At 37.6% G+C, this 16,846-nt stretch overlaps 2 protein-coding genes across 2 annotated transcripts; one reads left to right on the top strand and one right to left on the bottom strand.

The window, feature by feature from the left end:
- Positions 1 to 6: 6 nt before the first annotated feature.
- Positions 7 to 16,620, bottom strand: LOC124299085 (poly [ADP-ribose] polymerase-like). Its single transcript, XM_046752005.1, has 15 exons — positions 16,285 to 16,620; positions 15,755 to 15,896; positions 15,111 to 15,637; positions 14,261 to 14,466; positions 11,774 to 13,736; positions 6,158 to 6,364; positions 5,680 to 6,000; positions 4,724 to 4,955; positions 3,394 to 3,708; positions 3,063 to 3,231; positions 2,542 to 2,900; positions 2,124 to 2,434; positions 1,203 to 1,388; positions 945 to 1,070; positions 7 to 557 (listed from the first exon to the last, which is right to left on the bottom strand). The coding sequence occupies exons 1-15, from the start codon at positions 16,405 to 16,407 to the stop codon at positions 360 to 362; spliced, it is 5,385 nt and encodes a 1,794-aa protein (XP_046607961.1). The 5' UTR covers positions 16,408 to 16,620; the 3' UTR covers positions 7 to 359.
- LOC124297434 (eukaryotic translation initiation factor 3 subunit I) lies at positions 7,224 to 10,679 on the top strand. Its single transcript, XM_046748476.1, has 5 exons — positions 7,224 to 7,640; positions 7,917 to 8,163; positions 8,629 to 8,909; positions 8,995 to 9,195; positions 10,380 to 10,679. The coding sequence occupies exons 1-5, from the start codon at positions 7,638 to 7,640 to the stop codon at positions 10,626 to 10,628; spliced, it is 981 nt and encodes a 326-aa protein (XP_046604432.1). The 5' UTR covers positions 7,224 to 7,637; the 3' UTR covers positions 10,629 to 10,679.
- Positions 16,621 to 16,846: the final 226 nt, after the last annotated feature.

Raw genomic sequence — 16,846 nt, 5'->3', positions numbered from 1 at the left:
AGAACATTTTTCATCAATACATTCATTTATTTGCTTTCTTTCATCTCGCCCTAAAGATATGGTGCGTAGTCAATGCAACTGCCCTCTAGTAAGAACTGCAAACCCATATTCAACATCTGCTGTTGGAATAGGTGCACTGTTTTTCTTGCGCTCTATTTACATGTTCTTGTAATTGATTACAGTGACAACAGCTATATAGGTGAACCGAGTTCTGTAAGTGTTGTTTAAACCTTAGAGAAGACGTCCAACCATAATGCAACGAAGTCATAGTCAATACCATAGTCAATAAACATTGCCACTCTGTCCGTCACCAACACACGATGAGAAGATATGCCGGTAAATCTTTCTTCTGCAGATTACTAGCTGGAACTTGGTTCGGAATCGTTTGTTTCTATAGGTTTGGTCGACGAGGGCTGCGTGGTGTCCTGGAGTGAACCGACGGATGCTTCAAAGTCAGCTGGTTCAATTAAATTTTTTCGCCCATGTGGAGGTGGGCCAATCAATGCTACGACATCGTTGTAATTTAATGTTTCCTTATCCAACAGTGTTTCGGCTAACTGTAAGAATAAACTGTATGTGTATTTTGAAGAGCCATACTTTCGTATGCTAGCATGTCAGTTGATATTTCGTACAAGTCAACTCACCCTAACTTCAATAGACCCACATCACCTCTAAATTGACTGACGATTTTCTATATTTTAAACTATACAAAACTACAGAAAAAATTCTGTAAATTATCTTACTTTTTTTCTGGTCTCTGTTTCAAAGATAGTGAATCTTGACTTTCCAGTCTAAAATTTTTCAGCAAACGTGGCTTAAAAGTCAGGTGACTTTAGTTCAAAAATAGTTCTGATAAAAGCCTTACTTTTCGCTTGATCTTTTCTAACAAATATTTATAATCTATTATTTTGTTAAAAGAGACGGCATGTAGCAACGATAATTACCAGCACAAGTTTGTCTCTTTCAGCAATAAGTACTTGTTCGGTTCTTTTATAGGCCTGGCTAATCAATCGCCTTGCTTCTACATCCATCATATTAGCGAGCTTCTTGCTGTAGGGTTTTTTGGATTTCTGAAACAGGGATGTCGTACCTTACAGTAAATATAATGCAAGGAGTTTTCTTTGAGAATGACACTACAACGGACGCACAAGAGTGATTTTAAATCAAGCATGATCGAATCATTGTTTAAAAACAATATTTACCTGACCGGTTACTTCTTTATCAAACGATAGCAAACCCACTGTAGAATTCATGCCAAATTGTTGCACCTGGGCATAAGCCATTTCGGTAACCTTTGTCAGATCATTTTGAGCTCCGGTTGTGACTCGATTAAATGTGACACTTTCGGCCACTCGACCGCCCAGAGCCATGCACATTCGGTCGAACAGCTGCAGATTGTATTCATATGAATAATCAATCTACTGAGATACATTCAGTTCTTAAATTACAAGCATCTCAGTAATTTCAGAATCGTAATTCAGTAATTATCTTTATTCACGACTCAACCATAATGTTCTTGTTGACCACAAAAGCGGAACGAAAGTGGCATATTATTTCTTCTTTACTGTTTTTCCCCCATCTGTGCGTAAAAAATAGCACTTTTAGTTTTTCAGTTTTTCTGGTTTTCCTTTTTTTTTTTTTTTTCATTTTGACCTACATCTCTCTGTATTATATTTCAATACTTGCAATAATATTATAGTTTTCTGACTGATAGATCGTACTTACACATAAAAGAAAAACACTTTCAAGTCAATAATGCGATCAGAGTTGAGTCGGAAATAAAGTCCTGTATGTAACAGAAGAATAAAACCCCATTATTCCCTCGTTACACAGTGTACTACTTTAAAATCAAGAGACACCGTCAATTACTGACCTAAGCTCTGAAATATACTTTTTACGAGGTACCATTACTATAGAACTGATCCAGATCATTCAACTCGCATTGTACGATCTTTCACCTTATACAGACACAAATATGTAATTATTTAACCTGAATATAGCTGGAGATTTATACTCATTAAATACACCAAAATTTGGTTGTTTCTGACATTCCGAATTTCAATCAGATTATGTTTAGTCATATATGTATCGCACAATTCCAAACACCAAGTGATGTAAAATACCTGCTCTGTAGTATATAGCTTTTGATCGGTAGGTGTATACTGTGCAAATCCCAGGGCAAGATTAGTTCTTGGAATGATAGAGACCTTCAATAGGGCATCGGTATGCTCTAGCATCCATCCAACAAGAGCATGCCCAGCCTCATGATACGCTACTGTACGTTTTTCTGTAGGTGACATCGCATGTTGTCTCTTTTCTGTTCCTCCTACCATACGTTCGACTGCGTATTCAAGATCTACAGAGCCCACGATTTTTTTTTTGAATCTGGCTGCGTGCAACGCTGCTTCATTGCAAACGTTTGCAATATCCGCTCCTGTGAAATAGTTATGTTGGGAAATGTTCAACACTCGTTAGTCATATGACCTAAGTGTGACATGATTTCATTATAAAAAAAAGAAGAAAAAAAAAATGCTTAATCACCGCTGAATCCAGGAGTGAGGTAAGCCAACCTCTTGGAATACACCTCGGGTCCTTGTTCCAGCTTTATTCCCTTGAGATGATGCTTGAATATTTGCTCTCGCTCATCAACTGTTGGTAAATCGATCAATATATGCCTGTCGAATCTGCCAGGTCTAAGTAGAGCCTTATCTAACACATCTGCTCGATTTGTCGATGCTAGCATAATGACACCTTCTTTAGAAGCCATTCCATCCATTTCTACCAGCAGTTGATTCAACGTCTGATCAGACTCGCTAGATGACGAACCACTATCTGACATTCCTGAGGACCGTTTTTTCCCGATTGCATCGATCTCATCGATATATATTATGCAAGGCGCCCTGAATGTGAAATAATTTGTGTATAAAAGCATGTTATGTATGTATATTTACAAAAAACATAACAAGAAGTTTCCACAATACTAATGTATGAAGATAATTTTTATTTCTCCTTTCAACTAATGTAGCCAAATGAATTTTATTATGATTTGGTTTCCTTTTTACCGTGATTTTGCTTCCTTAAATAAGTCTCTAACCCTAGCTGCACCCAACCCACCAATCATTTCAATGAACTCCGAGCCATTCATAGACAAAAACGGTACATTTGCCTCTGTTGCTACAGCCTTGGCCAAGAGTGTTTTTCCGCAACCAGGAGGACCCAAAAGTATAGCACCTGCAAACAGTGTTGACGTAGGACTATTATGTCTACATGCAATGTGATCAAACGAATACTTAATAGTGCGTATTCCTATTTATAAACTTGTTAATAGCGAATAATCACACAGTCGATACAAAGTACCCAATTATTTGTATACTGATGAAAAATTACAAGCACCTTTCGGTACCTTCGCCCCTAGAGTTTTGTAATGCTCTGGATGTTTCAAGTAATCAACAAATTCCATCACTTCGGTCTTTGCCTCCTTCAGGCCAGCGACATCGTCAAAGCGTACACCCTTGCCCCTACCAGTTAATGGATCAACAAGAGTGAATTTCGCACGAGTCATTTGGCGAAAGCCTTCCATATTGATAGACGGTTTTACAGAACGAAGGCGACTGATAAGAAATGCAAGTAGAGCACCTGCAAGAAGAACCATCATCGTTTGGCCTGTAGTAATATGACCGCGATCATAGGAAATTGGCACTCGATCCTCTGAAACATAAAAGTGTGATATCATTATTCAAGAGATAAATAGAACAAGACAGAAGACTAAGACCATAGCTCAGTTAAAAAATATGTGGACTATTTTAAACTGATCATTATTGATTACAACACAATCTGATTTCATGAGACGATCTACAATAATATGTGATGATGGTGGTTTATCTTGTGTTGGAACCTGTGCATTCATTGTAGGTTATTAAGGATTGCAAAAAGTAACTTTATTTGGATATTCTGGTTTCTAAAAATGTCTTCGCTAAGTTGAATAAATTTCTTTGTTTGCTTGTAAATGTACATGTATGAATAATACATCACTCATGAAACGAACGTGTTCAATTGTAGTAAATCGAAATGATGAAACTTGGAAAACGTCTTAAAATCAAGATGAGTGAGAACAAAAAATCAAGATATACGACATCCACTCGGTAGAAGTTGATAATGATAAGTAATTATAAACCGGCAGGAATCTTTCAAGAATCAGAGTGCACGACAATCCTAATAAGCAAATCCCATAGCATTTCGAGTGTTATGGTACGAAATAAAAAAAGTGATTCGATTAGCACTTAAAATTATTCCAAAATTCGAAATTTTGCTGCAAAATTCAGAGAATTTTGCATCCATTGTGTTGGTAAATGGTAATTAAGCTTGACTTTTGATACACCCGAGAAAGCAACAAACCCAATATTTTTAGGTGCAAATTTATATTCTATGTAATGTTAGGGTGTGACTGAACCGAATAGAAAAACTGTTCATAGTTTCAACATCAACTGATCGCTACAGCATTTAATCACCACGATTCATATTTGGATACAAACAATAATTCAATCTAGTCTCTAAGCAGTCAAACCCTGTTATGATCCTGACACAATATATTTCCTAAACGATCAAGTAACCAATGCTCTACCTGTCGCAATACAAGTACACATTTTTGATAAACTGGTTGTAAATTCCTAAGGGGATGTGAAAACTCGAGTTTGTAGATCAGGTGTCACATTCTTGACAGTACCTTGTCTTATGTTGAGTTTGTCTTCAGCAGCTCTCAATTTTTCTTCGAAACGATCTAAGTCGCCTACCGTCATTAGGTGTGTAACGTTTCCAATCTTACGGCCTTTAATTACAGCGTCTGGGTGTAAGATTATAATTACCATGTCTATTTGAGGTCGAAGTATCAACTCTTTCACTTCACCTTTGGAGAGCATGTGATGGAGAAAATCATTCCAGGACACATACACAATCTGCTAGACAAGTTATTCAAGTTATGTGCTTCAGGTTTTACATATTTAGCATTTTCATATACATTACATATCTCGTATAATGACAAGGTTCAGACTGGTAACATTAACATAATAAAACATTCTGAACAAAATAGCTGTTTTCCAACTTCAGATTGACTTTGAAGGACATGAGTTTTCAAAATATGTATTTTTTCCTTTACTATGCTTCACGAAATTCCAGACAAATGTAAAATCGTAAATTTATATTTTTGTAATAAGAGTGCATTGTTACATTAATGCTACAAACCTTGTCATTGTATATACAGGGTCGTTCGTGACTATTGTCCCATAGGCTGCCAAGCAACAATGTATTCCTTGTTAAAATCAATAACTAAAAATTGGGTTGCACACGCGAGGAAATTCTTCGGTTTCGAATAAAAGCCATTCGATTAACCAACTTGGTAGCATCAGAATTGATTACCACACACAGGGATGATAAACCGGGATACTACGCAGCGTAATGATGAAATAACGATCCGCCAGTCCCGTTCTAGGTCATTAAAAGCTTCCAGAATGGTCAATTTCAAACAGCTGTAATTCGCGTATATAAAATTTTTTATAGAAATGCAATAGACGTTTCAGTTGCAGATTGCTACGAGAAATACGTTGGTAGTTTATAGGACTGTACTCCAGGATCACCCTGTAGTTTCGGCAAGAATTGAACCATGGGATCTGCATATACACTCACCTCCCGTTGACTATTATTCGGTGTTAGCATGGTCACCAAGCTGACAATCAGCCAGAAAAATGTAAGCCACATTAAATACTTGGAAATAAGACCAGAAACTCTTTCATTGTCATTTTTATTCGGATTATCTCCTGAGCTTTGAGATGAGGGCTCTCCAGCACGGCCGCCACTCGCCGCCTTATTGCTATTGTTCGTACCTGTGGTACAGAAGCATCTGGCATTATAAAAGCAGCGTAGTTTTGAATCACTATCGAATCCGCTGCGTCGTAACACGGTATAAATGGCGCATACCTCCTTATGCATTCGCATACGCATTTGACCCTAAAAAATAATTACAGTCATTTCATCGTTCTCCCACATCCTCAAATATTGCATCTTAAAAGAATTACTGAATACTGAATTTGATCTATTTATTTCTCATAACTATCGATATGAGACTAGGAAAATACAAGTCGGGCATATTATATGATTTTCTTACCTGAAACGACAGGCATTGTGAGATTCGAAGGGCGCGATTCAGGACTAGTCTGAAATTAGGTCTGCTCAGTACCGACTCGTATTTTCCCGCAACAGTTGACGCCAACTTAAAAATGTCGTTCACCGAAGGTAAATATCGTTTCGGACATTTAATAACGCGCTGCATATTCTTCAATTTAGTTTTACAATCACTGTGACCACGAGTATGCTATGCAATGCATGAGAATAGGTTAGGGCCCGGATTGTAATTGAACACGGGCATACATATATTTATATTACATAAAGGACAAAACTACAACAGACACTTGATCACGTGCGACGACTTTTTTAATATTTCACAAATGAGAAAGTGATTGATAATCCGCTTATACGACTCCTTACGTAAATCTCAAGATAAACTTTATTTTAAGAAACATTCTCATATTTGTGGCTATGCTGAAGCCCGAATAATCCGCAGACGACAAACCATTTGCAGGATATCAATCTGGGGTGTATTCCGAAATCACGGTCTTAAATACAGATCTTGCAACGAAGGTAGTGGGGGTGGCTTATTTCACGGGCGCTGATTTATCTCACTTTGCGGTCGCCAGGTCGGCGTTGTGATCGAGGGATGGATAATCAATGCGTGCGCAATGCAGCGCCAACCTAATAATAATATTATTATTGTTGTTATTACAAGTAATGAATTGTTATGAATGAAAGTAGTTGATATAAATATTAGTGTGATATAATTATTATGAATGATATATGTATGGAGACTAGAGGCAAAGAGTATCATTACAATATGACGCATGCGCTGATTTTAGGTTATATGCTTCATTTCAAATATAATTTCCGTGGCACATTTTCATCCCTACCCCACGTACATCCCTAGATAACAGCGCCGCGACATGGTTATTTCGAACACTTAAAACACGGACAACAAGAGAACCACGCCGCTCTGTAGAAAATTGGCTTCGTTGCAAGACCTGTATGTAAGACCGTGCCCAGACCACAGTAGTCGCAGTCAACAACGTCACAAATTTCATGACGTCACTGACTGGCGGCAGTAAGCTGTCGCGCGATTTCAGAACGGAGTTGCCAGTACTTGCAGTACTACGGGTACATTTCGGAATACACCCATAGTCCTCCTTACCTCTGCTTACCTCTACCCTCCATAAAGTCAACGTATTAGATAGTTCACAGCTTCGAATTAAGGGCACAAGCTGCACGAAGTTTTGCGACGGTTTCAGCATTCATCAAGAATAGTTGAGCAATATGAGGACTTTTATAACGAAAGAGTTTCCATCTACCCTATGAGGTCGGCCATCTTCTACAATATCTAGTCAATGCTGGGTCATTTCGTTGACGGTTTGTGGCAGTTTGTGGCTCTACTCATCTCTTTCTGCCGTTCGGCCAGGGCGTGTGTGAGACGTTCAGCTGGTGCACTAGTCGATTTTGTGGCAATTTTGGAGCGCTGATGCTATATTAGTTTAGATAAAATGGTAAGTTTCTGTTCTTAAAATAAATCTGTTCTATCATTATGCCAGATCATACCTCTCCTACGCGTGCACACACATAAACACGTGTGAAAATTTGCCTTCCCGTGCCTAACCTCAAGTTGACACTGCAAGATGTCGATTCAAGTACCTATATATCTTCGGTCAACGTTAGAGGAGGCTTCTTGTGAAATGATGTGTGTTTCATATCAGACGTGGTTATATTGAATGTGTCTTTTCGAATCTTCGGATTCCATTGTTTACGATTGCATTGTGTTTTAGAAACCTCTCATGCTTCATGGGCATGAACGTGCCATTACCAAAATCAAGTACAACAGGGAGGGTGACCTCTTGTTCTCTGCAAGTAAGGACAAGAAGCCTAATGTCTGGTACTCCCTCAATGGAGAACGCCTTGGAACTTTCAACGGTCATAATGGTTCCGTATGGTGCATCGACGTTAATTGGGATACTACTAGATTCTTATCTGGAAGTGGTGACAATACTTTATGTGTATGGGATTGTCAGACTGGTTAGTTACCTCTTATCGTTCTATTCCAACAGACTCGTACCATATCTATATGATGAAGGTGATGTGAAACTGGTCATTGCTGGATTTGTAGTATTCTAACCAGTGAAAGTATTTGAATTTTATCCTAGAGGAGCTGCGATAATTTTGTCGGTCTCTGTCTGTTGGAAAACTAATACACTTGCAAATTTAAGATGTTACTGAACCTAGGTGATAACTGCGAGCATCATGAACAAATCAATAATATATAATCAAATATCCTTTATAATCCGTTGAATTGATACAATGATTTGGGACATGAATGTGAAATTTTTCCAATTTCTTTGTCTGACTTAGTTTTACCTACTTAATCCGGCAACATGAAGTCGAGCAAATTGGTTTAATTAATCTAAAACATGTAAACTTATGTTATTTTGAGATAGGTTGAATTTCACGCAACAATGATTCTCCGTATTTTTCTCGATTCAGGAAAAGTTGTTGGTCAATTGGAAACAAATAGTTCGGTGAGGACATGTAGCTTTAGTTATTCCGGGAATCTTGCTGTCTATTCAACCGATAAAGCTTTGGGATACCAATGTGAAATGTTCATTATCGATGCACGAGATGTCGTTTCCAAATCATCACAAGAGAATGCCATACGACGAATACCTATCAACGGCCCCCGAATCTCTGCTATTCTTTGGGGTGCTCTTGATGAAACCATCATCACTGGGCATGAAGATGGTGAGATTAATCTCTGGGATATGAGGGTGAGTTGTGATTCACATGACACAAATATTAATCTTGAATTAAATTACAATTCCTCAGTTTACTTTATTTGTAATATATTCACAGACTGGGAAAAAACTTAATTCTATGAAAAGTCACAAGAGTCAGATCAACGATATGCAAACCAATAAGGATGGGACCATGTTTGTGACAGCATGTAAGGATCATACGGCCAAATTGTTTGATAGCGAATCTCTGGTGTGCTTGAAAACTTATAAAACCGAGAGACCGGTCAATTCTGCAACAATATCCCCAATTTTGGATCATGTGAGTACGCAATTTTACATAATGTCTTGAGCAGGTGCAGCAGCATTTTAATACTTTCTTGAATATTGTACAAGATTAAACATTTTTTATAATACCTGAAAAGTAACGATATTACCATTCTGACAGTTGAGAGAAGGTCACTCCCTTTTTTTCTGCTAACTTTAGGGGAATAGTTTACCATTGTTGACAAGTGTATCGACAACATAGGTGACATTAAATAAGGTGGTGCAAGCCACTTACAAATGAGATTGTGATAATGCCTCGATTCCTTCTGCATCGATGCAGTACTTTTGCTTCAGTTACGAGCATACTTAGCAAAGTGTTGTCCCGATCGTAGCTACTTAGAAATTGCATACCTTATGTCTAAGTAGCACTAACTGGTGATCTTATTTTTTTGGCCCTACTAAAACTTGACACTGACTACAGAACATTCTGCCTTTTAGTACACTTCTATGTGTGGACTAAGGTATGCACAGTATTCCTATGTTATATTACAAAAAAATGCAAAAATGTACATATTATGTACACCCAGTGAAGTCGATTTGGAATCCCCCTAATTTTAACAGCTCAAATATAAGGTTGGCAGCTCTAGTGCCCAACTTACGCCTATTAAATAACATGCGGTATCTGTTGGATGAACCGTAGCAATTAGTTAGAAGCTGCCAGAGCCAACCTTATTTCTGACCCGCTTAAACCAGGAGGTTCAGAATCGACTTCACTAGTGTGTAAGATACAAATTTTAAATGTCGTTCAATTGAATATACTCCTGATTTGTCGTTTGACTTGTCAGCGATTTTGGGAATGAAATAAAATTTTTATTAAAATTAAACGATTGGAAATTTGATGCCATGCAGCTTGGACAATTTTCTACTCAAAATGCAACTCTTTGGTTACAAACTGAAAAAAAAATCGTTCACGTAATATCCAAATTTAGGAGTCGTGGTTAATTTTTTTATTATATACTACTCATTAAACATCCATTACAAATGACTTGATCAAGTTATAACAATTCGTATTTAGTGAGTTGGCAGAAAAAGCAAACTCCCTGTAAATATGCAAATTTGTAGAAAAATGACTGATTCTTTTTATGTGAAATTGTCGGCAAGACATGTAAAATTACATCCGTACGTAGCGTGGTTGTGTAAAATGCGAATGTAACAGATCGTACCTATATCCATTTTTAGGTGGTACTGGGTGGTGGCCAGGATGCCATGGACGTGACCACGACATCGGCTCGTCATGGAAAATTTGATTCACGATTTTTCCATTTGGTATTTGAGGAAGAATTCGCTCGACTCAAAGGCCATTTTGGCCCTATCAATTCTTTGGCCTTTCATCCTAATGGACGGAGTTATTCTACAGGCGGAGAAGATGGATATATTCGTATCAATACGTTCGACCAATCTTACTTCGATTTTCATTTTGAATATTAATCAATAATTGTACTACCATTGTACTAATATATATCGAATCTAAAAATTTTACACAGCACGTGCTCTTCATTTATTCCGCGTAATGTTTCCTCAATATTTCGAATCATTTTTCGGAAACATAAAAACCATGAAGGAGGATGTGAGACGTTTCCAAGGAAATGCCTGTATCAAGTTATCGGTGTCAGATATGTTGCTTAATTTTTCTGTACGTACCAAATTGTCATATTGCATGAATTTTTTTTTTTCGTTTGCTTGCATCTGATACACTGACAGATTAAAATTCGTTAATTTTGCATGTCACATATCTGTATACTTACGTGAAATTTCAAGGAATAAGGATACAATGGAAAAGTGGAAAATGAAATTGGCAACAATTGCAACATAAAATACGGTTTTAATATCTATGTTAGTATGATTTATTATTGAAAGTAAAAATCGTCTCGTAGAAAATATGGCTGATGATTATTGTATAAAAAATATTGGACAGAAGGTAACTTCGGAATTTATCACTATTCTCAAATAAGGATACATACCTATGAGAAGTAGAAACCATCATATATACCAAGTATAACTATATGCCAAAAGTAAAAAGATGAAGGAAATATAGCGCAAGAATCAAATATGAATTTTCATATCACTGGTTTGGTCTGAAGTCCTAATTTATTTTGCTCTCAATAACATTTCAATATTGTTCCTGATTTGAATGCCGACAATGGATTCCCTTCACTTATTTATCATAGCAAACTAAAAACTTGGTAATATTTTTCAAGGTTGAATGTCCCATGATAATAGCACTTCTATGTATACGTAGATGTATTTGAAATTTAATTTATTGTAGCCCAGTCTTTTGGTTGAAGCTTGGGCCTAAACTTGACTGATACTCGGTAGCGTAATCAGTGAGAAAAACATTTGCATCAGGATTGGACTGATGTACTCAGCTTATACCTATGCTCAAAGTATAAAAAACAAAAACGAGTAGACTTGACAAACACAATACAACTTATTATTACGCATAATTCATTATCAAATCGGTAGGCCTTATTTGGAAGTTTGGCGACCTCAAATGGTCTGTGTGGTATGCAAATATCAAACTACTTGTTTGAGGTAGGGTAGCTGGCAAGTAACATTGAAAGTATTTCAGCTTATAGTTTGTACCGGAAATTAGTTTTGACCAAATATTGTACTTGAACTTGGGCCACATCATATACAATATATTCGTTGTACAAAAGAGAAGTTGACTTTGAAAGCTTAGCTGGTACTGGCTTTCCGTATGGCACCTGAACTCCATCACTTGTAATGTGAAAATCGTCTGGGTCTGGTTGAGTCTGACCCAGACCCATTGTAGAATGTTTACCTTTTGGTAATTTTTCAACGTAATCCGCTGCGTGTCGCTCATAGGTATTGCCCAGAGCTACCTCGCACAGTAGCAACAATCCAGTCGGATTTTGTCGGTTAGTGCAGCAATAGTTGGCTGATTTTGACACCATATCAGCAAAGTATATACCTTTACCAAACATGTAACCGGTGACAGGTGCTTCAGGTGGCGCAATTCTCAAACCCTGGGACAGTATACCGACGAAATTTGTAGTTCTCGATCCATGCCATAAGAGCTTTTTATTTGGCAGCTTCTTAAATGGCTTGTAACGCTTGTCCTCGCCTTTACGTTTTACCACGAATACTTGATCTATCTCCAGCTCGTAATGAGAATGAGTTGATGCGTGGGTATTCTTTACATATCGTTCAATTAATTTGTATTCATTTGTTTCTACATCAAGAACGTCAATGTCTGTATTCAACTGTTCATAATGGGCATCAAGAGGATTCTTAGATTCATCTGTTTTTGCATTTAATAAGTTGTAGGCAATTTCTAGCTCCAGTAACGAATCCAACATCTCCGACTTGGATTTGATTTGCTCCTCGTTTTTCAAAATTATCGGATCTGATACTCCAAAATCATGTGGTATAAGCGTGTAAAACCTATTTGAAGCATCCACAAATTTACAATAGTCGACCCCGCCAGATTTGATGAATTCTTGCAATTCGCTTAGCACTTTGTAAGCCTTATCGATTTGTTTCTTTGACAATTTACCCAGTGGCATTTTAGCCAAATCTATTTCGAATTCCAACATTACTTTTCTCATTGTGTCAACGTCGAAAATAAGTTTAATCAAATCTTGTAGCGGTTTTTTCAGGTTACTCTTTATCTCCGATTCCATCAATTTTTTCGTTGTATCATCATCTCCGCCATAGTCTACATCAATTGGGTACATCTTAGATGGGATTTTAATAAAGTTGTCACGACGACTCCATTTGTTACCCGATTTCTCCTCATATAAAAATTCAAATTGCTCTATACACTTTTCCAGTGGAAGGTTTTCTATCTTTGTGCCTCCAATGGATGTGCCGATTCTTCCCCAACTCCGAAATAACCAGTATTTTTTCTGCTTATCATCTTTCAGTACTTGTAACTTGTAATAACTGTTCTTCTTTGATTGTATGTCAGTTATTCCGAGAGTTACCGTATACTTATCTCGACCATTTTCGTAAATGTGGGCCCTATCTTCTAGCCCGCTATCGGGATCAACCGCTCCTCCACCTTTCACACGCATCTTGATCTTTCCAGACACAGACTTTTCAAACTGACTTTTACCCCTGGACTTTGATTTTTCCATCACTGCTGTAATTCGTAAACTTGGATCTCCGCCCCATGTGCATATGTTTTTTTTATTAATAAGCATAATGGCTGGTTTATCAAATTCTTTGGCTTCGTCAATGAAGTCTTCTGAAACTACTTGTATGTCGGCCTCTTTAATTTCTTGCATTCTTTTGTTCATTTTTTCAACCTCCGTTGGATTAGAAATGCAGGCAGCCAGATTTTTGTGAATTTTTGTACCAAGTTTGCCCCCCAAGAGCAATATCTCTTTTTTCAGCTCTTCCTTGTCTCTCTGAATTTTGCCGATTACAAAAAACTCCATATTTTTCAATGGTTTTGGTTTCGCTTGTATTTTTGGACCGCTGTCTATTTCATCTTCTTTTTTAACAGAAGAAGATGTGGTAGGTGCTGTGATACGAATCAACCTTCTCATCACTCTAGATTTGTATTCTTTACTGAAATTATGAGATAATAAATCAGGAAATAACTTTTCGTGTTTTCTTTCTGGATATTGTGACTTGAACATCACGGTCAAAATATGGAGCGTAGAGGTAAGGAGAAGTATCTCATATGGGTTTTCAACTGTAAAGGTGTCCACCAAAAGCAGCGAATAGTGGTTCAACAAGTCACTAGAATGGCGCTCATAAGCAATAACAGTACCAATCTGATTGGTGCTTAGCAATCAGGGTTCAATTGGGATGAATCCGATTGGGGTTTTGCGGAATTTTTGCTGCAGCATCACCATTTTAACTTGCCTCTACTTTACAGACACTTTATATACATGGAGACAGTCATCCTTACCTCTACCCTCCATAGGTCAAAGCCAAATTTAGGGGAATCAGTATTTAATTTTTCCATATTTGGCATAATTCGTCCAGTACTTTGACATATTTAGTGTTAATCAGAAAAAATTGACTGTGAGTAAAAAAATGTGGGAGATTTAATAGGTAATTCCAATGAAAATCATTGGCGTACTCACAGAAAAAGATGCGCCTCTTTAAGGTTAGCAGGCACTACGAATTTTGATCGTTTTGGATCTTGTGTCACATGTTCACATTTTGTCCACTCTGTTATATCACCAGTGCATATGTAACCAAGCCCAGAGTTGTAAACCAATTGCCCTTGGCATTTTGTGCATGGGTTTAAAACTCCGAAAATCATTGCATCTGAGATTCTATCTAACATCTGTAACAAAGGAAATAGAATATATCACACGAATATTTCAACAGTTTTTACAAATCTATTCAACGTAGATATCGATTGATTAACAAGCTGTGAGCAATTTTAATTATATAAATTCTATTATATACAAGGTGACCCGGGACTGTCGTTCCATAGGATACCAATATTTGCCTGTCAAAATCTGAGACTCAAACGTTCTTTACTTTTTATAGGAAATTCATCATTTGCGAATTACAGCTGTTTGAAATTGGTTAATTCAGTGGCATTTGATGTCTTAGGGCAGCTGGTGAGCACATGATGGTCAAATGATGTATAGCTGGCCCTGTTCTCAATTTGTTTTGAATCATCACATGCTACTGGATTGGAAAATTTTAAACAGCAGTAATTAGCAAACGGCAATTTTTCTATGAGAAATAAAAACCGTTTCAGTCACAGATTTTCACATGGTATACATTAGTAGCCTATGGGGTGATGGTCCTGGGTCTCTGTATACGTATTATACAGATATGTACATGGAAAGACACTTTTCAACAAAACTGTGAATTTCATTCCATTTTTTAATTTATTTTTTTTTACCAACAAATTACCTTTAATCATTAGTGAAGCCTGAAAGTGCAAATATTGCGTTACAATATAGTGATACTTACATCGGAGATTCCTTCGGGAACTTTTTGTTTGTTAGCTTCTAACAAGGAAATAAGAGCACGTTTGTGAAGTGCCGATAACTTGTCTCTCATACTGAAAACCATCTGATTTTGTAGCTTCAGCTGTAATTCTTCCTCGGGATCAGAAGGCTCAGACTTAAGTTTCTTTGTTGGTGGTGCATCTTCTTTAATCTTCATTAAAGTTTTTTTCAGGGTCTCTTGATCCTCCTTATTCAGTCCATCAAAACCAGGAAGCTTTTTTCCAGTTTCAAAGAATTCCAACTCTTTTCTGAGCTTTGAAAAGCATTGGATATGATACCATCTATCTTGACCTCCGTAGGCTCTGGCATTTTCACTCTCGTAATCCTTTTTTGATATTCTGACCTCATTTTTAATAATAGTTTCTTCACAGCCTCGACACATGGCTCGGCTAGACTTAGCATACTCAACTTTGAAGTCTTTCAAAGCTCCTGATAATGGGGCGTCAGATCGCTTCTTTCCTCTAGTAGGTGCCGTATTTGAAACATTTTCTAAAATAATATCGACAAGATTTGGTGCTACAATTATTGAGCCTATATCGGCTCATTGTGTGCAATAAACAAAACTTCTTTGAATTACAGTTAATGAGAACAACAAATTACACAAACCAAGCGCCTTTGAAACAATTTCTTGATCCTCCCATCGGATTCCATCAAAATTAGCAATATCATCTGTTGTTTTTGGGCGCTGCTTCAGAAAAAAACAATCAGAGTGATACCAATGAGGTATTTTACCATCGTGGAACGGACTCTGGAAATAAATTTATTCAACAATTTTAGCAATAATTTGATAAATAATAAATATCTTTTACAATTCAATCTTTGCAATTATAAATTTTGGAGCAGTAATTTGCAAAGTATCAATACTCTGAAAGTGTCGTCCAAGAGGCTCAAAATGATGACGTCTTGCACTTGCTGCATTTGGCATGCACTAAGTGGTATTTTACTGATCTTAAAACTATGGGAATATAGGGTCATTCATTGAATACTCGGCTACGGGTGTCAATAGGGTAGCAGATTTTATCCGAGGCCCGCATAGGCGTTAGGTGACCGGTATTCAACCGGTATTAATAACCCTGTGGTTATATGCTGGGGAAAGTGTGTGCAAGTGTGAAGTCTTTTATCAACGAATAACCCACCTGCACCATTGCGGCGATTCTCAAACTTCCTTGCGCGATGCTATTTTTGCACGTCTTGCATCCAGCACGCCCACTTTTAGAATATTCTACATAATACGGCAATTCGCAATTCTTAACACTCATCGTTGCCAATCAATAGTGATACAATGAATATGATATGCGTCGTTCAGCGTTGTGCGGAGAAGAGGAAATAAAATGGCGGGAACAAGAATGTACTCTTCGAATTTCTATTTCTTCCCTTCTCCCACCTGTTTGGGTTCCGAAACTTCATGATTTTGTGACTGCGGAATCTATCGACATATAGATGGCGGAATCTCAGGCTGTCGCTTTGGTACCCATGTTGTTGACCTCGCGAAAACTGTGGCCGTGGTTATGAGAGAGCGAGATATACCCGTATCCCCCCCCCTGCACCGGAAACTCTGTCTCACTCACTCTGCAATTGATAAGCTGAAAGAGAACGTATTGGCCAACCAGGTTGTAGAGCGAGCGAGACAGGTACATGGCATGAGTGCTCTATCTCACTCCTCCGCCATACTTTCCGTATACCCGAGGCTACCTCCAG

This window comes from Neodiprion virginianus, chromosome 2, assembly GCF_021901495.1.
Source record: "Neodiprion virginianus isolate iyNeoVirg1 chromosome 2, iyNeoVirg1.1, whole genome shotgun sequence".
NCBI classification, from domain to species: domain Eukaryota; kingdom Metazoa; phylum Arthropoda; class Insecta; order Hymenoptera; family Diprionidae; genus Neodiprion; species Neodiprion virginianus.
This window is presented reverse-complemented; position numbering and strand designations above follow the sequence as displayed.

Bases quoted from the DNA above. Each gene is read 5' to 3' on its own strand.
- LOC124297434 (XM_046748476.1), top strand. The intron at 8,164-8,628 runs GTTAGTTACCTC...TTCTCGATTCAG, and splicing joins TGTATGGGATTGTCAGACTG to GAAAAGTTGTTGGTCAATTG. The intron at 8,910-8,994 runs GTGAGTTGTGAT...ATATATTCACAG, and splicing joins TTAATCTCTGGGATATGAGG to ACTGGGAAAAAACTTAATTC.
- LOC124299085 (XM_046752005.1), bottom strand. From the start codon at position 16,407: ATGAGTGTTAAGAATTGCGAATTGCCGTATTATGTAGAATATTCTAAA. The intron at 4,956-5,679 runs GTGAGTGTATAT...TAACTTGTCTAG, and splicing joins CGAATAATAGTCAACGGGAG to CAGATTGTGTATGTGTCCTG. The intron at 2,901-3,062 runs GTAAAAAGGAAA...TTTCACATTCAG, and splicing joins TTTAAGGAAGCAAAATCACG to GGCGCCTTGCATAATATATA.